General features: G+C 33.9%; 3 protein-coding genes across 4 annotated transcripts; 2 read left to right on the top strand and 1 right to left on the bottom strand.

Moving 5' to 3' along the window:
* Positions 1–7,168, top strand: LOC109601932 (ABC transporter G family member 23-like). The gene is made up of 11 exons (XM_049967271.1): positions 1–141; positions 4,106–4,208; positions 4,255–4,414; positions 4,798–5,154; positions 5,205–5,557; positions 5,611–5,845; positions 5,897–6,074; positions 6,136–6,322; positions 6,378–6,643; positions 6,703–6,789; positions 6,841–7,168. Exons 2-11 carry the CDS (start codon positions 4,108–4,110, stop codon positions 7,050–7,052), a joined length of 2,136 nt encoding a protein of 711 aa, XP_049823228.1. The 5' UTR covers positions 1–141; positions 4,106–4,107; the 3' UTR covers positions 7,053–7,168.
* A 288-nt stretch (positions 7,169–7,456) lies between these two features.
* LOC109601929 (biorientation of chromosomes in cell division protein 1-like 1) lies at positions 7,457–10,761 on the bottom strand. Of its 2 annotated transcripts, none has more exons than XM_020018235.2 (5): positions 10,442–10,761; positions 9,994–10,379; positions 7,962–9,707; positions 7,781–7,863; positions 7,457–7,728 (listed from the first exon to the last, which is right to left on the bottom strand). In XM_020018235.2, the coding sequence occupies exons 1-4, from the start codon at positions 10,693–10,695 to the stop codon at positions 7,808–7,810; spliced, it is 2,442 nt and encodes an 813-aa protein (XP_019873794.1). In that variant the 5' UTR covers positions 10,696–10,761; the 3' UTR covers positions 7,457–7,728; positions 7,781–7,807. The 2 variants fall into 2 exon arrangements, with proteins under 2 accessions (XP_019873794.1, XP_019873793.1); XM_020018234.2 differs by having other exon boundaries at positions 7,781–7,897; positions 10,442–10,759.
* A 600-nt stretch (positions 10,762–11,361) lies between these two features.
* On the top strand, positions 11,362–13,428 carry LOC109601933 (uncharacterized). The gene is made up of 4 exons (XM_020018240.2): positions 11,362–11,717; positions 11,768–11,959; positions 12,017–12,320; positions 12,374–13,428. Exons 1-4 carry the CDS (start codon positions 11,498–11,500, stop codon positions 12,513–12,515), a joined length of 858 nt encoding a protein of 285 aa, XP_019873799.1. The 5' UTR covers positions 11,362–11,497; the 3' UTR covers positions 12,516–13,428.
* Positions 13,429–25,807: the final 12,379 nt, after the last annotated feature.

A 25,807-nucleotide genomic window follows, 5' to 3' on the forward strand; every position in this document is an offset into this window, starting at 1 on the left:
GCGAGTTTTGCTCATGTCTTTTTAGTCCGTCGTCGCGCTTTTACGCAGATTGACTCGCCGATTGGCAAGTTCAAAAAGTTATTGGGTTCGTAAGAGACGACGATTTCATTAATACACCGATTGATGCTGAAAATATAAACAGTAAGTGACAATTATTTTCCTATTTAATATTTAACACAAGTTTAATTTTAATTAAATTCATTATTAATAAATCCATATTAATTTAAAAAGTGAATTAAAAATTAATATATTAAAATTTAATTTTAAGGGAAATTCAATTAAATTAATTATAATTTTTAATTAAAAAAAATGAGATAATAATAAAATCAGAATAAGATGCGCATCGAGGGGTTAAAGTTTGCTTAGTACAACTTTGTATGAACTCAAATACCTTAAATAAATATTTAATCACACAAAGTGTTAATAAACAAACTGCTCCTAAAATTATTGGAAAAGGTGTAAAACTTGTAATAACAACCCGACTCAACAAACATGTCTTGTACACAAGGATATGTAATGTATAAAAGTATGTACTTGTAGTTTACTTTAACCCCTGTATTAAAAAATGTTATTTAGCTAAACCAGGAAGTGTTTGACATTAGCCATTCATGTTCATAAATTGTGGACACAATTTTCTAAAATAACATTACCAATATAATGGAATTACTTTCATAACACGAACCTGTTTCAAAATGTCGAAATGGACATTCAACAAGATAAATTGTGCACACAACTTGCCAATAATTGGTAACATTTTGATTTGTAACAAACTGACATTTTCACTTATATTTGAACAAATCCAAACTGCTTGGTTTTACGTTAATTTCGCATTCGCTTAGTTAATTGTTCATTAAATCAATTCTTACCGCAAATTGTGATAATGCAATGTAAACATCTATTTAAATTTATCGAATAACTTAATTTTATGAAGAGATTTCTAGGAACAATAAAATTTTATTACTTTTAATTACGAGAGTATATTGAAAATGGAAACAACGATTTCACATTTTAGTATTCCTTTTCCGGAGGAGTCTCTTAACTGTTGATGGTCTTATTCAAAAGTTGATAATAAGCGAAACACTTATAGTAACTTCTACATAAGCCAGTCCTTTTGAAAAAAAATTGGTGAGGGGGTTTTTTAACACTACAAGTAAAATTTTTATAATTATTTTTTTGTAAATTACTTTACAAGACGCAGAAAACTATTTTACTTCTTAGAATATTTTAATAAAATTTAAATAAAAATATTATCTAGTCTTTCAGTAGAAAAGGACAAGTCTCAGAATCACTGTTTTGGAGATATTTTGATTTTAAAAGCCAAATCGAATATTTTAAAAGCAAATATCTCAAAAATTAATATTGCTAGTCCCCTTTTTTAGTAGGAAAAATATTCAATTTATAAATATCTCTCAGTGACAGTTTTTGAGATCATTGGATTTAATATATTCGATTTAGTATTAGTTAGTAGGAAAAAGGTTTACTTTAAATATCTCTCAGAGTGACTGATTTTGAGATAGTTTGATTTGCAATATTCGACTTAGTCAATTAAAATGGTACATCGTTACAATATTTTCATTAACTTGACTTTCCAGCGTTTAATTTTCTCATAAACGATAACAGTTCATATGGGTCAAAAAATTCATAGTTGCCTGATAACTTTGTTTTTAGAAGGTTCAATTAATTGAAATATTAAAACAATGTGCATGGTTACAATATTTTTATTTTATGACTTTCCATCGATTAATTTGGTATGCAGTATTAATTTTCTGATAGACAATAACAGTTCACATTGGTCAAAAAATTCATAGTCGCCTGGTAACTTTGTTTTTAGAAGGTACAATTAATTGAAATATTAAAACAATGTACAATTTTAAAAAGGAAAATTGAATATTTAAAAGCAAATATCTCAAAAAAATAATATTGATAAATCAATAAAAATTGTCAATCAAATTTGAAAAAAAATTCATAATTGCTTGGTAACTTCGTAGTTAGAAAGTCGAACTAATAAAAATATTGAAACAATGTACAATTTTAAACTACTAAATTGAATATTTTAAAAGCAAATATGTCAAAAATCAATATTATTAGTCCACTCTTTTACTAGGAAAAAGGATCACCTCATAAATATCTCTCAGAATAACTGAATTTGAGATAATTTGATTTAAAATATTCAATTTAGTGAATTAAAATGATACATTGTTGAAATATTTTAATAAATTTGACTTTCTAGCACTAAATTTGCTACATAAATATTAATTCTCTGACAAACAATAACGGATGTCATTCAAATTTGTTAAAAAATTCATAGTTGCCTGGTAACTTTGTTGTCAGAAAGTCCAATTAATAGAAATATTGAAACAATGTACAATTTTAAACAGCCAAATCGAATATTTTGGAAGAATATTATTAGTCCACTCTATTAGTAGGAAAAAGGTTCACTTTATTAATACATCTCAGAGTAACTGTTTTTGTAGGAAAAATGTTTACTTTAAATATCTCTCAGAGTGACTGATTTTGAGATAGTTTGATTTACATTATTCAACTTAGTAAATTAAAATGGTACATCGTTACAATATTTTCATTAATTTGACTTTCCATCGTTTAATTTGCTATGCAAGTATTAATTTTCTGATAAACAATAACAGTTCACATTGGTCAAAAAATTCATAGTTGCCTGGTAACTTTATTTTAAGAAGGTTCAATTAATTGAAATATTAAAACAATGACAATTTTAAAAAGGCAAATTAAATATTTAAAAGCAAATATCTCAAAAAAATAATATTGGTAAATCTTAAAGTGATTGTTTTTGAGATAATTGAATTTAAAATATTCGATTTAGTGAATTAAAAACGTACATTGTTGCAATATTTTAATTAATTTGACTTTCTAGCATTACATTCAAAAAAGTTCATTGTTGGTAACTTTGTTGTTAGAACGTCAAACAGAATATTTTAAAAGTAAATATCCCAAAGATAAATATTTGTAGTTCAGTCTTTTAGAGGAACACCTCATAAGTATCCCTCAGAGTAACACTGCTGAGGTATTTGTGTTTAAAATTGCACTGTTTCAAGATATTTAAGGTGTATATTTTTTCTACTAAAAATACTGTAAAAACAATTTTCAAACATTATAAAAGTAAAAAAGTTACAACGATTTTAAATAACTCTAAATATTATACTAGGTACCCTTTTAATCTACAACAAAACAATAAATAAAATTTCAATTAAATAGGATATAAAATCTTAAATTTGATTTTGATTATTAACTAACATAAATGCAAGTTTAGTTAAATCGCAATTTTTAAATGATAAATATAATATTTAATTATGACCATTTAGTTAAGGGACACTGATATATAATATTGCAGATAAAAAATTAAAAGTAACAGTAACTTGTTAATCCTGGAGATTAATCTCATCTATAGTTAGTTATCTATAGATATTTTTCAAATTAGTCATTAAACATTAGTATTTGACAAACAAAACTATTACGATTTCTTCGTTACGTAAATGTTACAATAACATATATGCAAATTATTGCAGTGAAATCGTCAAGGTTTCAACAAAATATAAAACATTTAGAATCATTAAGAAAAATCAATTAATAAATTATTAATGCACTAATTGATTTGGGTTTAATATCCGCTTAATTTAGTGCCGCATTCATTCATCTTTTTATTCTTGTGAAAACATGACGACGAAAAGAGTCTTTAAGCTTTGGACAAAAAGTACTTTTAAAACGAGTATGTATAATTGCATCGCATTCTTTTCAACAGCATAATCGCAATATTTTACACAGAAACGGAAAACTGCATAGTAATCGTAATTAATGTAATAATAAGACAGATTTACAATTAAAATGTGCCGCAATAGAAAGGGAATTACCTTGAAATGTATCCACTCGTTGTTTTGCAGGACTTCCAGCAAAAACTCATCCGAGAAAATCTGTTTCGTAACACCCGCAAAATTCCTGAACGCCGATATATCATTATTAAATATTGCAGATACAATAATTGCATGTTAATTTTGTGTGCACGATACGATCATTTCAACAGGACGTCCATGACATCCATATATCGGCATATAAGTTTTTCGATCCGTTTCAGAAATGCACGAAAACGCGGCCGTATACATTAAGGACTGCTGCAAGAGCTACGGCAGCAAGGAGGTGCTCAGGAAGCTGTGCATGAAGGTCGATCGTGGAACAATGTACGTATGACAGTCGTCGAACGACCAAATCAATCCCTTGATCCAGTTACGGTTTGCTAGGGGCGAGTGGATGCGGCAAAACGACGTTGCTGAGCAGCATCGTCGGCAGGAAATCGATCGACGCCGGCGAGATCTGGGTATTGGGGGGAACCCCGGGAGCCAAAGGTAGCGGAGTGCCGGGACCCCTCGTTGGATACATGCCGCAGGTAACTGGTGTTAAAGCTGACATTGTACGCGGGGCCTTAACCCTGACACGTGCAAGCGGGTCAAGATTAACCAGGTGACTCGGTGCATAAAGATGACCACAAAATTGTTGTTTTGTGCAAAAGTTTACATTTGTCAAAATTATTGGCAACAAACATTTACACAGGTTTTAAAATACAAATTAAAATGCAACAATGGGTAATAACTTCGACCATTTGCGATTAAAAATGCGTAGATTCAGTACCCATGAATAATGCAACAAATTAGACTGCATTAACATTAATCATGACTTTTACCTGTCGCACAAGTGCTCCAGCCTCGACCCTGAAAATATAACTTTCATAACGGTCAATCACGCCTGAAAATCACATAATTGTTTCGCCAGGACATCGCTCTCGTCGGCGAATTCACGGTGAAAGATGCGGTCTTCTACTTCGGACGCATTCTGGAGATGGAAGACGAACTCATCGAGGAACGGTTTTATAAACTGTCGAAGATGTTGGATCTGCCGCCGGAGGACAGGTTCTTGAAGAACTGCAGCGGCGGCCAGCAGAGGAGGGTGAGTTTCGCCGCCTCCATGGTTCACATGCCCGAACTCCTGATCCTGGACGAACCTACTGCGGGCGTGGATCCGGTTTTGCGCGACCGGATTTGGAATTATTTGGCGGAGATCACGCAGAAGGAGAACATGGCTGTGATCATCACCACTCACTACATCGAAGAATGCCGCCAAGCACATAAAGTATATTTAATCAATCTGTTAGTTAGTTTTGTATTGACACGTTCTTTCAGATTGGTCTAATGAGGGAAGGTAGACTTTTGGCGGAGGAGTCGCCAGGACGGTTACTGACGTTGTTCCAGACGGACTCTTTAGAAGATGTGTTCTTGGCGCTCAGTAAAAGGCAGGAGGAAGGCCGATTGGATGAAGTAAACTTTGACAACGTGGCCGACGATCAAAACAACACGGTTATCCCTTACACAGGTTCCACTTCTACAGTTGCAACTTTTGACATTTCCCACGGGTCAACTGATGTTCTAACAAATAAGAAACCACCGAAAATTGTTAAAACTGTCGGAACCATCAGCAAAAACAGACTTAAGGCTCTTTTGGACAAGAACTGGAAACAGTTCTATAGGAACATAACGTAAAAAATAGTTACCTAACAAAAAATGAATCAAATTAAAATTGTGTTTTCAGTGGCCTATTTTTTATAATTGGCTTTCCCGTTCTTCAATGTTTATGCTTTTTATTGGCTGTGGGAGGAGATATAAGGGATGTTAATCTTGCCATAGTAAATGATGAAACGATGACACTTAAGTGTCCCAATTTTACAAAGAATGGTACAGCTATTCCTTACAGTTTTTCATCTTGCCATTTCTCCAATTTGAGTTGTCGCTTTTTAACCTACCTAGAACACCCCATGATAAATATGGTAAAATAATTAAGAATATCTTAGTTTAAGCACTAAAATTTTTTGATTTAGGTGCTGTACGATAATGTGGATTCGGCGAAGGAAGGAGTAAGAAATGGAAAAGCAGCTGGAGTTTTGTACATGGCCAGCAATTTTACAATTTCTCTAGAAAATAGGACAAACTTAGGCAAAGACACGGAAGATGACGTACTCAGTACTAGTGAGATACAAGTATGGATGGATATGTCAAGTAAGTACTAGACTGCATTAATTAATTAATTGCATAACTATAACTCTATCGTATTGTCCAGACCGTCAAATAGGACAGACCATGAAGTACAAACTATTAACTTTATACTTGGATTTTCAAAAAGACGTCATGGAAGATTGCAAATTGAACAAGAAATTAGCAGATATGCCTTTGAATTTTAAGGACGGATTTTACGGCCACAAAGATGAGACTTTTACCGTATTTATGGCACCAGGAACTTTAGTAACGTAAGTATCACCGCACATAAAAAGGGACGTTCGTTCAATCAACGTCCGATTACAGGTTGATATTTTTCATGGGAGCAATACTAACTTCCCAGATTATAATCACAGATCGTTGCGAGGGAGTTTGGGATCGTTCGATCGTTGCCGGAGTCTCCTCCATTGAAATAACCCTGACTCATTTCGCTCTTCAGGCCTGCATAGTGGTGCTGCACACAGTCGAACTCTTGGTTCTAACTTTCAACATCTTCAAGATGGATTATAACGGAGAAATGTGGGTTATGGGCATTATTTTGTACATACAGGGTTTGTGCGGGATGAGTTATGGTAAATTGATTTGTTTCGTTAATGTTTTAATGAGGTATATAATATGTTTTTTTTTTAAGGTTTCTGGATTTCAGTCATAAGTTACAACCATTCGATGGCGAATATTTTAACGACCGGTACCTTCGTACCCATGATCATAATTTGCGGTAATATTAATGATAAATTGTCTGAAAAATATTACAAACTTAACTTTTTAGGCATGGTTTGGCCCTTGGAGGGAATGTCTTATTTTCTTAGAGTACTTTCAAGGTGTTTGCCATTCACAGTCGCAATAGAATCTGTGAGAAATGTCATGAAAAAAGGTTGGAAAATCACCCATTTTAGGGTTTATGACGGAATTGGAATGGGCATTTTGTGGACGTTAATTTTTGGATTTTTAAGTGTCTATTTAATTAGAAAGAAACGATAGTTTTATTTGAATGTTATTAGTTGTTATTTATTGCATTAAATGTGATTTTATATTTTAGCATGTTTGTGGATAGTTTAGTAAATAAATACATAAGTTAATTTTTTTTTAATATTCAATTTTGTCTATTAATAGACATTTTATACATATCAATTTACAGCAAATAAAATTAAAAGCAAACAAGAGCTTCTTCCAACAAATTCCTGTTGACACATTGCAGGGACTGGTATATTCAATAGACTAGAGAAAACTAAAGTAAAATATAAATATTCCGTACTTTTTATAAACTGTATGATGTATGTATATTGACAAAATTTATTTACAAGATGATATTGTTAAGAGTTATTAGAAAATTCATGAAAAATATTTATTTTATAATAAACTAGTGCTAAGGTAAAACTCATAAATCGTATAAAAAATATTTATTAATTCTTATTTCAAATAAGAAAATTCAATTAATTACAAATTTATAATCGTCAATGCATCAATTAAATTATAATTAATGTTACAAGAACAATATACAATTGATAGAAATTGAACAAATGTCTATAGGCTTAAATGACTTTAAACCTATAGAGCGCCCTAGATCAATCAACCTTTCTGGCAGCTCTACGACGAGAACTAGCGAACATTGGCCTAGGCTTATACAAATCGTCACTAGAGTACCTTTGGTTCATGTCTGAAACAGTGACCATTATTAAAAATGAATAGATTAAATTTCTGACACTTACTCTTTTGGGCGGCGTTTCTCTTGGGTTTTAAAGGAGTGCTCGCGAGGTCCTCCTTCTTATCGCTCGCCTCGCTACTCGATGGGCTAAGGGGTAACGAAAAATTATTGTTCAACAGCTCTGAAAAGTCACAACACACAAAAGGATATATACAGCCCAATACATACAATGGTGCTCCACTCACCTGTACTCATTATTTTGTTGTTGTTATTATTAATGTTGTTTCTAGTTTTCTTCAACACTGGAACCTCTCTATTGCTTACTTTACTCTCCAGTTTACGCTTATGACAGTTGTTTCTGGTTGTTTTTTTGATTATATCATCCTCCATTTTGTTTATGATATTCGTCAACTCAGCGAGTTTTTCAGTGTTATTGGGAGTGTTAGCCTCCAAATATCTGCATTCATTTTCATCCGAATCCTCTTTTGGGGAAGCGGGTTCGATAAATTTAATCGCCATACTTTTCTTCCTTTTATCGACGTTCGGCTCCTCGTTGACAGTTCGTTTCGAAAAGTTACCGGATTTTTGAACCACTTCCGTTATGGCGCCATTTTTGACTGGACTCAAATCGTCCTCGTCCGGATATCCGTACGAGTCGTAATTAATGCTGGACATCTCCTCCAGCAGCCTCGCCTCCAGCGCCTCGAAACTCTCCTGGCTGATCGTCGAGCTCTTCAGCTCGACCTCGCCTTCCTCGCTTTCCTCCTCGTTCTCGACCGGTTCGGTCACACTCGACAGGCCGAGCTCCTGCTGCTGTTGCTCCATCCTCGCCAGCTTCTTTCTGATCTTCATCAGTCTGCGCGCCTCGTAGATGTTGGAGGCGAACTTGGGTTTGTACAGCTTCATTTTCGGCGCGGCTATGACCACCTCCGAGTCGTACAGTTCCAACGTCCTTACCTGTTCGGGATGGTCAGAATTGCCGGAATCCCCCGAGCCGTTGCCGCTATTCGAACCGGACGAATCCTGACTGCCTTTCTGCGACTGCGACGAACGTTGCTCGGCCGAGCTGTTCGACTGTTTGCTCGACTGGCCGTCGTTCGAGTCGCGATCGGTAGATCGGCGGTCCGATTTCTTGTCCTTCGAACTGTAGTGGTCGTCTTTGCTTTTTCTCGAGTCCCGCTTTCGGTCTTTATCCTTCTCCTTGTCCTTCTTGCTGCTGCTGCTCGAACGGTCGTCCCTTTTCGACCTATCTGAGCTGGACGACTTATGCTTGTCGCCACTCGACTTGTGACTATCCCTGTGATTGCTGGAAGACTTCGACTTGTCTTTGTCCTTTGAGGAAGACGACGAGGAAGACTTGGACGTGCTGCTTTTGTCCTTGCTGGAGGAAGAACTGCTGTGTCTGTTGCTGCTACTTGATGAGGAACTTTTGCTTTTGTCCTTGTCTTTGTTACTACTGCTGCTACTCCTGTGATCTTTTTTGTCTTTATACTTGTCTTTGTCCTTGTCCTTGTCTTTGTCCTTGTCCTTGTCTTTGTCTCGGGAACTGCTAGAGCTAGAGTGTCTCGATTTATAATCCTTGCTGCTACTACTACTGTGATCTTTACTCGTGCTGCTTTTCCTATCCCTTTCTTTGTCCTTTGATGACTTGTATTTATCCGAACTCCTTGACTTTTTGTCGTGGGAACTGGAGCTGGAGTTCTTGTTTTCCTTCCTTTCCTTTCCGTCCCGTTCTTTATCTTCCTTCTTTTCGTTGGTTGTGGACACGACAGCATCGGAAGAATCAACCGCGTTAGTGTCGACGTTGTTGCTGGGTGTGACTTTCGTCTGGCTCGACTCGTCGCAAATCTCCATCTTTGTATTCTCCTCGGACGTGATAATCGATAGTCGGCTTTCGGAACTATTTTGCGAGATGTGCGAATCCTGGTTCGAACAATCCATCTGCAGGCTTTTCATGTCGACACTGTGGTTCGAATCGTGGCTCGCCAAACCTAAAGAAAATAGTGTATTTTTGTAATGTAAAACAGATTTAATATGTATATGTGATAGTTAGGTTGCAACTTACCAATAATGGCTTTGCAAAATTCAGCAACACTCAACATCTTGAACTGAGATTTGAAAACAAAGCAAGAACTAACTAACAAGGAAGCAGTTTCGAAAAAAAACCGAACGTAAATAAGTCAGTAAGTCAGTTTTGCCAATTTGAACAAGGGCCCCCAGACCAACATTGCCAAATTGGTAGCCCTTCCATTGATCAATAATCATGCAAAAATTCACCTGAAAATCCAGACATGTGTGAGTCAACAGAGTTCTCCTCATGTGGTGGGAAGGTCTCCTGTCCATCCAGGGGTTCAAATGGTGGACTCTCATCCTCTTCCACTTTGGAATCATCTGGGTTTGTCTGGTCCATACTGTGGTCCATACTGGAATCACCGAAATGATTAGAGTGGTTGGATTCGGGCGACACGGCCTCCAAATCTGTGGGTAGGAGGTCGTTTTGAGTTATGATTTTTAAGGGGTTTTTTTTATTGTCACGGTTCGGCTTCTCAATGCCCATGAATCTGTACACCACATCCTCCACCTGAGGCAAGAACACCGAGTTGATTTTCGGATTTACCACCTGGTCAACAACGCGTTCCACCCCCGGTTCCAAATACGCCAGCCTGTAACGGGTTTCATGTTTAATTTGGTTGCTGGCATGTTCGACATTGATTTGGTCGCTTACTCCTGTATGTTTTTCCTGAGCATTTCTCGCACCTGGTTTTTGTTCATGTCGGGTCTCCAAGTTTGCTGTTTAAGGAAATTGGTGACGCTTCCTTCCACACGTTGCCTGAGATTCTGATAAGCGGGTTTCGTGTCCACATCGGATATGCACTCTTTACGGAACTGATCGAAAATACCTTGAGACTTTAGTTCGTACACGATCTGGTCTATCAGTCTAGGATCGCCTGGCATATAACTGTTGGCGACCACTTCCATGATAAATTATAAAGATTGAAACGACTGATTCAATACACAAGTTTGTTTTGTTTTGTAATCATTCAATTGACAGATGACGCAAATTTGAGGTTAAGGTGTTTTAAATGATGCTCTATTTTAATTTGATTAATAATATATTTATTTTTTTGTAATTTTAATTCAGAAACTTTTGATCTACAATTGGCACGTAATAAAATGTGTAACAAATAATATTTATTATATAATATTTTTCATAGATATAAGATAGATAAGTAGAATATCATAGACAAACAAACAAACATAGAATATATGTATATATTTGGGTGATTCCATATAAAAACATTTTTTTAATTTGTAATATTAATATGTATTCATAAAATTATATGTTAAAATACCATTACTAACAAAAAACTTAAAAAATAAGTATGTTTATTCCTTATTGTACAGATATTATAATAAAATTATGTTTATCTTTGGTTTTCTATGAGAACATATTTACAGTGATGGAAATAAAATATTCCTTACTTTTTCTCACCACTATATATGTATTTTTATGCATGTTTGCCTGTGATAAATGTTGTAAATTCAACAAACAAATATGCACATTTTTCTCCATTTTTATGTCGTAATACAAATATAAAAATATAAATACAACCTACATAGTTTATTATTTACCTCTTATCTTCCATATCGCACCTGTCATGTTCCCAAACTAACTAGCATTCCGGATAAGATAAATAACGAGATGATATCTAATCACAATTAACTGCAATCATTACTAAAGTTGTATTATGTGTGATCACTTCTAACGAAATATAGAAAAATGGCTACAGTTCACAGATTGTATATTATGTTGGCGTCTTTGACGTCCGCAATAGCGGTAATTTTAGCCCTAGTCGCTCTCGCTACTGAATATTGGGTGGAATCTGAGTACAATTACTCGGAACTAGGTAGCGATGATATTATACATGGTAACATTAATTATGGATTGTTTTCTGGAATGGAGACGAGTTATTTGACGAGCTCACGTTGGGCTATTTACAGTGAGTATATTTTTCTATAAATACCCTTCAACATAACAAACATTTTTCAGTAACCTGTTTATACGGTCACAATATATGTGGATGGTTGTGCGACAGCGACGGAGACAGACGGGCAGATATATTGGAACAATATTATGAAAACGAAACTTACACGAACACAGATAGAATCAATTGCAATTCGATCTCCAAAGCTTTTCCCGTCACATTCCACACTCATTCCTTGAAAGGGAATGAATATGATGGTAAAAATTGCTAAACATCAAATCTAAAACCATTTTCAATTTGTCGAACGTTTCCAGAACGAAGTTTTATAAACGCCGGCGCCTACTTGTGCACGGTCCTCTTCCTCATATTCGCCGTGGTGTCCGGCGCCGTGGCGGCGGGACTATCCGCCTGGAATTCCGTCATGAATCCCATTTACTGGTGGCTCAGCATTCCCGCTTTGTACATTTGTAATTTGGTCGCTTTTCTCTGCACCGTCCTGTACATGTCGCTGTGGGGCGGCATGTACGCCGTCACCATACACAAGGACGTCGTCACGATGGAAACGCTCAACAGGGTCGCGAAAACCAACGGGTTGGCCGACTTGGGATACTCTTACTGGTTTGTGCCGGATTAATTGTGTTGTTTTGATTAGTCGAGTGTTTCGGTTTCAGGATTAATTTTGTGCCGTTGGTGTTTTATCCTGTGAGCATTGGTTTATTGTACACGAGGAGTATAATAATCTCGAGGGATCCGATTCATCAGATCGAGAAATCGATGGACACGCCAGAAAATCCAGACATATATTTGTTCTAAACATGTCATTAATTTATCTAGAGAATTTGTAGCACTTGTAATAAGTGTGTTGATTAATCACACTATAATTAGTCACTAGTTGATTAATTTTTGACATATAATTAATTTTTTACTTGACTTTGTTTATATATTTCCCTTAATTAATAGTCATGGTTAACAACACATGCCTTATTTGACGTTTAAGATTTTAATTCAGATTTTATTCTGTAAATTCTACATAAACTAGTTTTTTAAGCAAAATTTGGTAAAAGAGTCAAATTTTTATCATTATTTTGTTGTAGCTAGTTTTTAATGTACTTTAAAACCATCGTAATTATTTACTTCTTGGAATATTTGGAAACATTTGCGTTTAAAATATTCGATATGCTTATATAAAATTAAATATTGTTGAAATATTTCCATTAATTTGATTATCTCACAACAATGTTTTTAGAAAAGTATTCATTTTATGACAAACTTGAATGATAAAGGTCACTGCTTTAAAAAACCAAATTAATGGAAATTTTTCAATATACCATTGTAATATACATAATCAGATATTTTCAATCCAAATATCTTGAAAACAGTTACTGTTAAGTTAAAGTGTACCTTTTTTTTAATAGTAATTTTTGACAAACACAATTTTTATAAAATATTTGACAATCGAAAAAATAAAAAAAATACAGTGCTTTTGAAGTACATCACGAATCGTAGAATAATGAAGAAAATTTAACTTCCCAAGTTAGAGAACACAGTTTTGTCGAATTGGTTTGTACAAAAAGAATAAATTCAAAAATATAATCTTAAATTTGTTCATGGGTAATTTGGTTAATATTAAATTTTAAGAGGCAAACTGTACAATTATGTGGTTGTAATAAATGTATTGGTGTACTGACATAATTTATAAATTTATTTTACTATGATATTATACAATAAAAATGTTTCTTAACAACAATTCGTTTCAATATACATCTTTTATTCTATTTTATCTTTAGTGATCATTAAATTTTTGTATTATCATTCAATTTTATAAGTAATTATATGCACCTTTAAACTTATTATTTGATTGCAATGAATTTAATTTGGTTCTTATCTAATTGATGAATTAATCTGTAGCGTCATTCAGCTAACTAGAAGATAAAGGAGAACGGAAAAAGGTATTGATTTGAATTTTTTTAATTTGACTTAAAGTACTTTTCTAACATATTTTAAATGAAATTTAACTTCGTTATTTATTGGAACAACCGAACAACCAAATAAAATGACCATACCATGACCCAATTTAATTATGGTTAAACATGTTGTTCCATTGAAAATAACAAAGTTATTGATATTTTAAGATGCACAAAATTATACGTAAATAATGAACACCCTGTATAAAATTTGGGAATATTAATAAAGGCTACTTATAGAGCTGTTCTTTGTTAACGTGTATGTCAAAAATGAACTTCTCAGCATAAAAATTGGTGGCTTTATAGACAATTCAGTTAGAACATCAATCTGTCAAATATTTTTAGATAAATTTATAACTTAAAAATTGTTAGGTTTAGGTATGGGATATGGAATAGCATTTTTAGTTATAGTTATTTATTTATAATTATTAATTTTAAAATCCAAAAATATACAGGGCGTTCCATTAAACATAAAAAAGTTGACGAACGGGAAATGAAATTTTGTTAAAAATATATGAGAAAAGTAGTTTAAGTCAAGTTATAATTGGTATAAACATTTCAAATCAATACTTTTCTATTCTCCATTAACTTCTAATGAATGCATGTTAATTGAATATTATTATATGCCAGAGGTATTACTGAATCATTCATTTTAACAATTCATTTTAAGTATGAAGTCGATTTAATTTTTAAATTCTACATGTAATTGCAAATAAAATGGCCATCCATGACCTAATTTAATTATGGTAAAACATGGAGTTTCATTGAACATAACAAAGTTATTGATATTTTAAGATAAAATTTAGGAATACTAATAATAGCAACTTATAGAACGGTCCTTGTATGTCAAAAATGAAGATCCCTGCTAAAAAATTGGTGGTTTTATATATGTCGGAGGGTTCATGTGAAACGCAAGTAGTACTATGGGTTGCATACTTATAGTACTTGGGTGGAATCAGCGGAAGTGCTAAGCAGGGGATGGTACTCGAACCGAGGGTGACGGTAGAGGAGACCTGCGAGGGCGGACAGTTAAGCTCCGTCAGGGAAGCTGCGTAGAAGTCTTGGCTTGGCATAACCGTCGGGATCACCGCGTTTCATACGACTCCTACCTAATTGTTTGACTATTAGTTGTAATCCTGTGCCTGTTAGTTCAATTACATTGTAAGGACTATTTGCGTGTTATTTAATATTCGAAATGGCCGATAACCCTGACCGCGCTGCGACATCAGAAGTGGGATCTGAATCAAGATTTGAATCAGGATCAGGATCTGGATCTGGTGGAAGTGAAGTGAAGTGGGAGTCTTTATTGGAACAACAAAATAGGAACTTTTTGGCTCTTCTACAAGCTCTGCGGCCACCGTCGAATCAGGTCAGTGTAGAATTGCCAGAGTTTGATCCGGATACAGAGAACGCTGATGCACAAGCTTGGATCTCGACGGCAGATATGTGCATTTCGGACAAATCAATGAGTGGTGCTCCCTTGATAATTTTGCTTAGTAAAGCTTTAAGGGGTCAAGCATCCTCTTGGCTATCAAAAGTGACATACCCGGAGATGACGTGGTCGGAATTTAAAGACATTTTTGCGTCAAGATATCATTGTCCCGAAACAACAGCGACTGTTTTTCTAAATTTCCTAAACAATAAGCCAAAGGATGATGAATGTCTTGCATCGTATGCAGCTCGCCAAATGACGTCGCTAATGACTAGGTGTTCGAATCTGACAAGAGAAGAAATTCTAGCGAGTGCAGTTCTTGCACATATCGCATCATTCGAACCCAGGACTCGTCGACTTGCGATTACCTCCGACATCGATACAAGAGCTAAACTGCTAAAAGAACTGACCGTTTTTTTCTTATATGAAAAGGAAATCAACGACGAACGACTTCGACCACAACCCCAATAAAAAGCCTAAATTACCAATGGCTTCAACAATATGTTACAATTGTGGGAAATTGGGTCATAAATCGGACAAGTGTCGGAGCTCAAGAAATGATGAGAACCAGATGTCGAGACCCAGTACCTCGAATGGACACCCATCATTCAATGGACCAAATTCAACGAAGCCATCGATTGCCTGTTTCAAGTGTGGACGACAGGGACACTTTGCATCACGTTGTACTGTACCCAACCACTTAGACGCCAATCCGTAGTCGAAGGGATCAAGTACCGAGCGTCGCGAGTTAAATAAGTATATCTAACAGTTTAGATAAAACTTTATTTTCTACAATTTACACTGTTCAATATAGATGCTTTATGTACAATAATTTCTGCTAGACTGCCATCCATCCCCTTGGATGGGCCTATTTAAAATAGGGAATGTTTACGTTAACCCCATTAAGGGATACTCTTAATAAGTGGGCGAAAACATTCCCATGCCTAAACCACGAAGAGATAAGATAACTAACTATATACAAAACTATATCTAACATAAACACTAATATAAACACTAATACATTTAACTCCTCCCTTCTTAGAGAGGGCCTTAGAAGGAAAGAAAAAAAAAATATTATTATTATCTTATTTAAACATATATACATACATACATATATATATAAATATATATATATATTTTTTTTTTTTTTAAGGGCCGTACATAATAATATTTACAACAATACATACATAATAATACCTATACAATAATATACTAATAATACATAATACATTACAATTATACTGTTATGCGCTGCCTAGAACTCATGTATTGGTCGAAGGAACAGGGAATACAATTCTTGAATTAGAGTAGTATAAATCTACTAGGAATATAATAAATACTGTATTATACTGTAATATTTATGTGTTTGTTTTTTTTTTTATATATATATATTTTAACTGTTCGATTAACATGAATTTTAGGTAGTCTGGGAAGAGTATTTTTAAATTATTCGGTATATTTGAGATTTGCATTAGAATGGTATCGGTTAGACAGTGGTCTTCTTAGGTTGTTTTTGTTATAATTTGTATTGACTGTTTGTATTTTTTGTGTTAAATTTTTATTTACTACATAGGGTTTGAACTTGTTGGCAAGCTTGTTCCTGTGGTCAGTTTTGTGATAGACTATTGTACCAGGTGTATACTCCAGTGGTTCGTGTCTATTTTTATTAATATTGGTAATGTTCTTTGTTTTATCGGTAATTAATTTTTCTTTGATGTTTTTATATATTTCTTGAGTTAATTCTTTATGTTTGAGAATATAATTATTCATCATTTTTTTGTTAATGTCAATGTCGAAAGGTGAGTTCGTTTTAAGGTGGCCGTTAATTAGATCGCTCGGTTTGTGTTTTGTTGCTGAATGGATGCTGTTATTATAACCTAGTATGGCTAATGGCATTAGGTCTATGATGCTTTGGTCTTTTTCTTTTGTTTTTAATATTCGTAGGTGTTCAATTAGACTAGAGTGTAATCGTTCGATAGGACCATTTGAGGTGTGTGTGTCTGGGGTTGTGAAATGTATTTTAATTTGATGAAGATCCGTAAATTCTTTGAAAACTGTATTTTTAAATTCTGTGCCATTATCGCAGATAATAATTGATGGTGAATTATGATGGCTCATGAAAATAATAAGGGCTTTAATTATATTTATTCCGTTTGGGGAAGTTACCGGGTATGCTTGAGCATATTTTGAAAATGAGTCTACTATCGTCAAAAATTTTTGTGTGTTTGCTGAAAATATATCGATATGTACAATTTCGAATGGGTGAGACGGCGTAGGTGAAACATTGAGGATTTGTTTAGGGGGTTTTCGGTCGTATTTTAATGTTTGACAAATTTGACAGTTGTTTATGTACATTGAAATTGTATTAGTCATATTAGGCCAATAATACCGGTTTCGCAGTTGCATTGTTGTTTCATTGATACCCCGATGGTTTGTTTTACCTTCGTGGTATTTTTGAATAATGTGTGTTTGTTCATGATCATCTTCGACGTCTTGTAAGATTTCGTTACAAATGACTAACTTAAGAGCAGAATTTCTGAAGTTAGATTGTAGTGTACAATTTAATAGATTGAAGTACTCTTTTTGATTTATTAAAATTGCAAAGGTTTTGTTACTGGTCGTAAATTCTTTAAATATTTTTATTATATCTTGCTCAAAATTTATTTTTGTAACTTCGATGGTTGTTCGATTTTTGTTGTCAAATAGTTTTTTCAAGACAGGTTTCTTTGGGTTTTGTAACACTACGTTGATAATAATTTGATCTTTGAACATATTTAAGGGCTTTTCTGAAATTGGGATATTTAAAATAGGATTCTCTAAGCTCGTGTGGACGGTTGCATTATCGTTAATTTCTAAATTGTCTTTTGGTTGAGCATTTTCTAGTGTTTCTAGGATTTCGTCTAGGTCTTCGACATCTGACATTTCGGGGGCATTTGCCAGAATAGATTCTAGTTCTGCCATTGGATCAAGTTCGTTATTGTGCATATTACATTCGGTTATTTTTATTCTGGAGAGTGCATCAGCATTAGTGTTCGATGAACCTTTTTTGTATATAATTTCGTAATTATATTCATCCAATTTAAGACGCCAACGGGTGAGTCGTGAATTAGGATCTTTGACTGAAAATAACCAATGTAATGGTTTATGATCCGAAAAAATTTTAAATTTTTGACCATACAGGTAAGGGCGGAAGTACTTTGTTGCCCAAACTATTGCCAACAATTCGCGCTCAATGGAGCTATAATTACATTCAGCTTCGTTAAGGGTTCTGGACGCATATGCAATGGGTTTATCTTTGCCAGGCTCTCCTTGTGACAGAACGGCGCCTATTGCGAAATTGCTCGCGTCTGTTGTCAAATTGAAGGTTTTTGTGAAATCTGGATATTGAAGGATTGGGTCGTTCATTAACAGTTCTTTACAATTATTAAAACAATTTATGTATTCCGGTGTTAAAGTGATTTTTGCATTTTTCTTTAATAGTTTGGTCATTGGTTTGGTCAAATGTGCGAAGTTGGGAATGAAGCGCCTGTAGTAACCTAAAAGTCCAAGGAAGCTTTTTATTTCTTTACTAGTTTTGGGAATTGGAAATTTTTTTATTGCGATTATTTTGTCTGGATTTGGTTTAATACCTTCTTTTGTAATTATATGCCCTAAGAATGATGTTTCTTTTTTTAAGAATTCGCATTTGTCTAGTTGAATTTGAAAGTGTGCCTTGCGTAGCTTACCGAACACGAGTTCAAGATTGTTAATGTGTTCTTGAAGGGAGTTTGAGAAAACGATAATATCGTCTAGGTACACAAGACAGATTTTTCCAATCAATTCTCTCAGGATATTGTCCATAACTCGTTGGAAAGTCGCCGGGGCGTTCTTTAGACCGAAAGGCATGCGGACGTATTCGTAATGGCCGTTTTCGGCATTAAAAGCCGTTTTTTGTACATCGTCAGGGTGCATTTCGATTTGATGGAAACCGCTGGCTAAATCTAGAGTGGAGAAATAATTACAACGTCCTAGTTTGTCCAGGACATCAGTTATGTTTGGTATTGGATATTTATCGTCTATTGTTTTTTCATTTAATTTGCGATAATCCACAACTATTCGCCATTTTTTCTTTCCGGAAGCGTCTGATTTTTTAGGTACTACCCAAATAGGGGCGGACCAAGGAGAGTGGCTAGGACGGATTATGCCCTGTTCTAACATATTGTTAATTTGATTCTTTACCTCCTCGCGATGTACGAAGGGATATCTGTATGTTTTAGTAAAAACAGGTATTTCGTCTGTAGTACGAATCCTATGTGTAATTTGATTGCTGAAGGTTAGACTATCATCTGGTTTAAAGAAGACATCTTTATATTTTCTGCATAGTTTGATAATTTCTTTTTTTTCTTCTGAATTTAGATGATCAGTCCTAATAACTTCGGAAATATTTCTTAATTTAGTTTCTTTTGCTGTTATATGAAAATTATACAGCTCGAAATTATTGTCTGCTTTGTAGGCTTTTAGCGGGTAAAGTAAGGAAAAATTAATTTCGTCATCTGATACATTTGAAATTTCTATAAGTGCTTTACCATTTTTAGCTGTCGTTAATATTTCAGGAATTTTGCAATTTTGAATTGTTTGTTTTGGAATTAATATATTACCTTCGGAGATTGTTGTAGGCACTTGTAATGTTATTGTGGTGTTACCGGGAATAAGTTTTTGAATTAATATGTTATTACTAGTCTGTAGATAGAGAATTTTATTATTTGAATTTGGGGTGCTTAGAATGTTATTAGGAATATCTAGTTTTATTTGTAGGATATGCATATTATCTACTCCTATTAGACCGTCAAAAATTTCGTGAAATTTAAATAAATGAAATGTTATCACCTCATTACTATTAAATTCTGGAAATGCCTTTATTTGCATGACCTCGTCGTGTTTGGATGATGCAAATGCTGTTGTAACAATAAATGGTTCTTTGATTATTTTGTGAGGGTAATGTTTATGAGCGATTAAAGGATTAAGAAAAGATTTTGTAGAGCCTGTGTCGATAAGTAATTTTAATTGAGGGTTTTTTATTTGGATGTAAGGAAGTTTTTTTCCGTTGGGATTTGTGTGGAATTCAATTACTTTGTCGGTTTTGAATATTGGTCGTCCCGAAAATTTTCATAATAAGGACTCTCTTCGTTAAATTCGTAAGTAGTCTCGTTTTGATTGGTTTTAGTGTCGACTGGATTATTGTTTTCTAAGTTATAGAGCTCTTCAAACTGAAATTTAGGTGACTGATTTTGACGAGAATTGATTGTTTTGGCTCTAACGTGGGATACACCACTCATTGGTGTAGGGTGTTGGGTTCTGTTTTGTTTAGTTCGAAAATTTACAGGGTTACGGGGAAAGTTTTGTTGTCTGTTGGGGACGCCTTGACCATGCTGGCGATTTTGGGAACCTTGGGAAAAATTTTGATTGAGTGGTCTATTATAATTTCTTTGGTTTTGGGAACCTTGGGAAAAATTTTGATTGGGTGATCTATTATAATTTGTTTGAACTTGAGAAGCATAGTAATTGAATTTTTCTTCGCTTTTTACGAATTCAAGAGCTTCTAACATATTTCTTGGACTTTTTACCCTTAACATTGAGGCTAATATAGTTGGTTTTACATTTGCTTGGAATACCGTTAGGGCGCTTTGGTTAAAATGTTCTAATTTCATGTGTCGCATTTCTGGATTCGGTTCATTTAGGGTTACATAATTATTAAAAATATTGCATAATTCGTAAATTTTATTGTAATAATCCGAAGCGGTTTCGCTGCGGCTTTGCCGTAACTGGTGAAGATCGTACAACAAACTATGCTCATTTCTAATATCACCAAAGTGTCTAATCAATTCCGTTCTAATTTGTGTAATCGAAGTTGCGTTTGAGTTTTCAATAACTGCGAGGGCTGGGCCTCGTAGTTTATTAGTAATAGAAGCGGTGATGTAGTCGTTTATTAAACTTTCGGGGTCCTTAATATCATAAAATTTGTTAACTACTTTTTCCAGTCTCCCAATAAAAAATCGAAGTTTGGACGAATCACCATCAAAGGTAGGAATGGTATCCATCATGTCTTTAATTGTAATTTGAGCCATTTTGATTTACTTGTTTGTTTTTACTAGTTAATAAATTTAATTTTGAAATTAATATCGAGTTCTAGCAGTTTTTAGTACTCTAATTCTGAATTGCTTCAATTTCAATTCTTTAAAATGTTAATGGGAAAACATGAGTTACTTACATAAAATTTATAATTTTATCCCCGTTGCGTGGACTTCTCCTCGATGGACGTAGTTCAGCGTGTGGGATGGTTTAATTTGTGGTTTCCTTCTGGTTTCTCCGCGATGGACGTAACTAGTTGGGAGTTCCACTTGTTTGATTTCCTGAATCTCTTCTTACTGGTTTCTCCACGATGGACTTAACTCAGTTGGATTCTCGTAGATTCTTCTTGTTGTGTTGCATCTATGTGTTGCTCTGGATTTCCTCGATGGATGGTCCTCGGCTGATTGTGTTTAATTGTAGTATTTGTTCCTTAGATTTTCCTTAATGGATGCTTCTTCGGAATGTGGTTCTTTCACTTCCAAACGATTGAAATCGACGTGATAGTTTCACTGAAGTGAACCGTACGACTGCGCCAGTTAAATAAGTATATCTAACAGTTTAGATAAAACTTTATTTTCTACAATTTACACTGTTCAATATAGATGCTTTATGTACAATAATTTCTGCTAGACTGCCATCCATCCCCTTGGATGGGCCTATTTAAAATAGGGAATGTTTACGTTAACCCCATTAAGGGATACTCTTAATAAGTGGGCGAAAACATTCCCATGCCTAAACCACGAAGAGATAAGATAACTAACTATATACAAAACTATATCTAACATAAACACTAATATAAACACTAATACATTTAACTCGCGTCAATATGTGTTTGGTAAACACACCTGCAGCCACTTTAAAACATAAGGGTGAGAAGTTTTCATTTTGTTTTGATTCCGGGTCGGAATGTTCGCTCATTAAAAAATCTATATCACTTAAGCTTAATGGTAAACGATTTTCTAATGTTGTTGTTATGACTGGCATGGGACAGATGAGTATAAACAGTACCTAACAAATTTAGGCTGTTGTTGAAATTTATAATATCTCTCTTGAAGTATTGTTTCACTTTTTACCGGATTATTGTTAGCAACATGACACAATGATTGACCGAGAAATTTTGAGTAAAGGATTAGCTGTTCATATGACATTTGAGGAACTTAGCCTAAAGAAAATCAATGTAGTTAACATGTGCGTTTTAAACGATTCCTACAAAATTAATTTTCAAAATTTAGACATAGAAACTGACAAAAGCTAGATTTTCTTTTAATACGGAGAAATGTTCTTTTCTTAAAAAAAGTCTATTCAATATCTTGTATATCAAGTTTATGAAGTATGCAAAATTTACATAAATATCATAAAGTCATGTTTGATCGCTCTAAAGTCAGACACCAAACAAAATTTGATCCTATGTTTAGAATTGTTTTCTTCCTGATAGAGGTATTGAATGGTAATCTATATTTTTGAAGTCATTAAGTAGCAATCGAACTTATAAGTAAGCGCATGAAAAATCGTGGAAAATGCCAGAAAGTTATATTCCAGTTGAACTTGAAGGCGTTGAAAGAGACGTCAGTTTGAGTCCCAGTAGTGAGACTGTGGATTGTCTTACATGTGTCGATCTGTAACTGCAAGTGCAAAATCAGTTGGTTTTGATCATGGCGCAGGGGGCAGAGGCAATGTAGAGACGTTGTGTGTAGATGATCATTGTTTAGACGATGATTCATGTGTTTAATTGGGAATATTAACAAAGGCATTTGAATTATTATCAATGTTCATGTTTGGATATTTTGAAATAGATCTAAACAGTACCTGTGTTGAATGGAATCGGTTGTCTTATTTTGGGAAAGAGTTAATTGTAAAAATGTAATAATTATTTTATGAGTGTCTTGTAACAGATATTTATTTGGTATGACCGCATAAAGAAAATGCCAGAAAACTTTGTACCCAATGACGATGATTTAATCACTTTTTCTGAAGAAGAAGAATCAACGTAAATAATAGTTTAAATCTTAATTTTATTCATTTTTTTATATTTTTTATTATTATTTTATCATTGGACTGAAAACTGTGTGGACACTGATTAAGTTGAGAGCCGTCGCTGGTAAAGTGGCGAAGAGATTTTATCGCTGGTTAAGTGATAATTTCTAGTGAGAGCCGTCGCTGGTAAAGTGGCGAAGAGATTTTATCGCTGATTAAGTGATAATTTCTAGTGAGAGCCGTCGCTGGTTAAGTGGCGAAGAGATTTTATCGCTGGTTAAGTGATAATTTCTGTTGAGAGTCATCGCTGGTTAAGTGATGACGAGTCTGTATTGCTGGTTAAGTGATGCAGATCTTGAGGTTTTCATGTCCATAGATAAACTCTAGTCTTATATTCGAAAATATCGTAGATGTAACACGCATTGGGGCAAACTTTTATGCATTTGATTTGAAAGGTTGATAAAACTAACGTCTGATTGTCTGATATTAGTCAGGAAAAGCCGAATGAACTATTACTGTTTGAACTTAATTTGCAGGAAAATCACACGAGGACGTGTGACTTGTCAGAATGGCCGTGTCGGAGGGTTCATGTGAAACGCAAGTAGTACTATGGGTTGCATACTTATAGTACTTGGGTGGAATCAGCGGAAGTGCTAAGCAGGGGATGGTACTCGAACCGAGGGTGACGGTAGAGGAGACCTGCGAGGGCGGACAGTTAAGCTCCGTCAGGGAAGCTGCGTAGAAGTCTTGGCTTGGCATAACCGTCGGGATCACCGCGTTTCATACGACTCCTACCTAATTGTTTGACTATTAGTTGTAATCCTGTGCCTGTTAGTTCAATTACATTGTAAGGACTATTTGCGTGTTATTTAATATTCGAAATGGCCGATAACCCTGACCGCGCTGCGACATATATAATTTAGTTACAACATCAATCTGCCATATTTTTTTAAATAAATTAATAAATTAAAAATTGTTAGTTTTAGTTATAGCCATTTTATTTATAATTATAAGTAGAATTTTAAAATCCCAAAAAATATACAGGGTGTTTCATTAAATATAATAAAGTTGATGAAGCGGAAATGAAATTTTGTTATAAATATACGAGAAAAGTAGTTTAAGTCAAGTTATAATCGCTATAAACATTTCAAATCAACACTTTTTCCATTATCCATTAACATATAATTTTTTACTTAATTTATTTTAACAATGAAGTCTAATAAAATCTACATATAATTGCAAATAAAACGGCCATACCATTACCCACTTTAATTATGGTAAAACATGGAAATCCATTGAAAAAAACAAAGTTATTGATAATTTAAGATTTACAAAATTATACGTAAATATGAACACCCTGTATAAAATTTGGGAATATTAATAATGGTAACTTATAGGACGATACTTGGTTAACGTGTATGTCAAAAATGGACTTACCAGCATAAAAATTGGTGACTTTATATATAATTGAAATACATTAATAACTTAAAAATAGTTAGTTTTAGTTATAGGATATGGTATAGCCATTTTATTTATAATTATAAGTAGAATTTTAAAATCCAAAAATATACAGGGTGTTTCATTAAACATAATAAAGTTGATGAAGCGGATATGAAATTTTGTTAGAAATATACGAGAAAAGTAGTTTAAGTCAAGTTATAATCGCTATAAACATTTCAAATCAACACATTTTCAATTATCCATTAACATATAATTTTTTACCTAATTTATTTTAACAATGAAGTCTAATAAAATCTACATATAATTGCAAATAAAACGGCCATACCATTATCCAGTTTAATTATGGTAAAACATGGAGTTCCATTGAAAATAACAGTTATTGATAATTTAAGATTTACAAAATTATTCGTAAATATGAACACCCTGTATAAAATTTGGGAATACTAATAATGGTAACTTATAGGACGATACTTGGTTAACGTGTATGTCAAAAATGGACTTCCCAGCATAAAAATTGGTGGCTTTATAGATAATTTAGTTAGAACATCAATCTGTCAAAAATTTTTGAAGTAAATTAATAATTTAAAAATTGTTAGTTTTAGGTATAGGATATGGTATAGTCATTTTATTTATAATTATAAAATATACAGGGTGTTTCATTAAAAATAACAAACCTGGAAATGAAATTTTATTAAAAAATATGAGTTTCAATCAGGTTATAATTGCTATAAACATTTCAAATCAACACTTTTTCCATTCTCCATAAATTCCTAATAAGTTAGGTAAATCACCCTGTATATGAATTGAATAATATTATATACCAGAGGTGTTACTGAATCAGCCATTTTAATAAAACCTATAATTTTTTACTTAATTTAGTTTAAGAATGAAATCGATATAACAATAACCGTGAACGTTGCGTCCAAATTCTATCCGAGTAACAATTTATTATGGTAATTGCATTAATATTCCGGGCACCGCAGCCATAAAACTAATAAACGTAGTGACAGACGTCCTTCCCCGTGTTTTAAGTCCGTTTCACCGTAAAAAAAATTACTCACAACAAACACCACATCATAAAACGTATATGGCCACGATCTGCCACGGAAACCGTCGACTCTACCAGTTTTCTGCACGCCCATGACGGTGTATCGAGGGTACCGACA

This window comes from Aethina tumida, chromosome 5 (genome assembly GCF_024364675.1).
Source record: "Aethina tumida isolate Nest 87 chromosome 5, icAetTumi1.1, whole genome shotgun sequence".
In the NCBI taxonomy this organism is placed as follows: Eukaryota; Metazoa; Arthropoda; class Insecta; order Coleoptera; family Nitidulidae; genus Aethina; species Aethina tumida.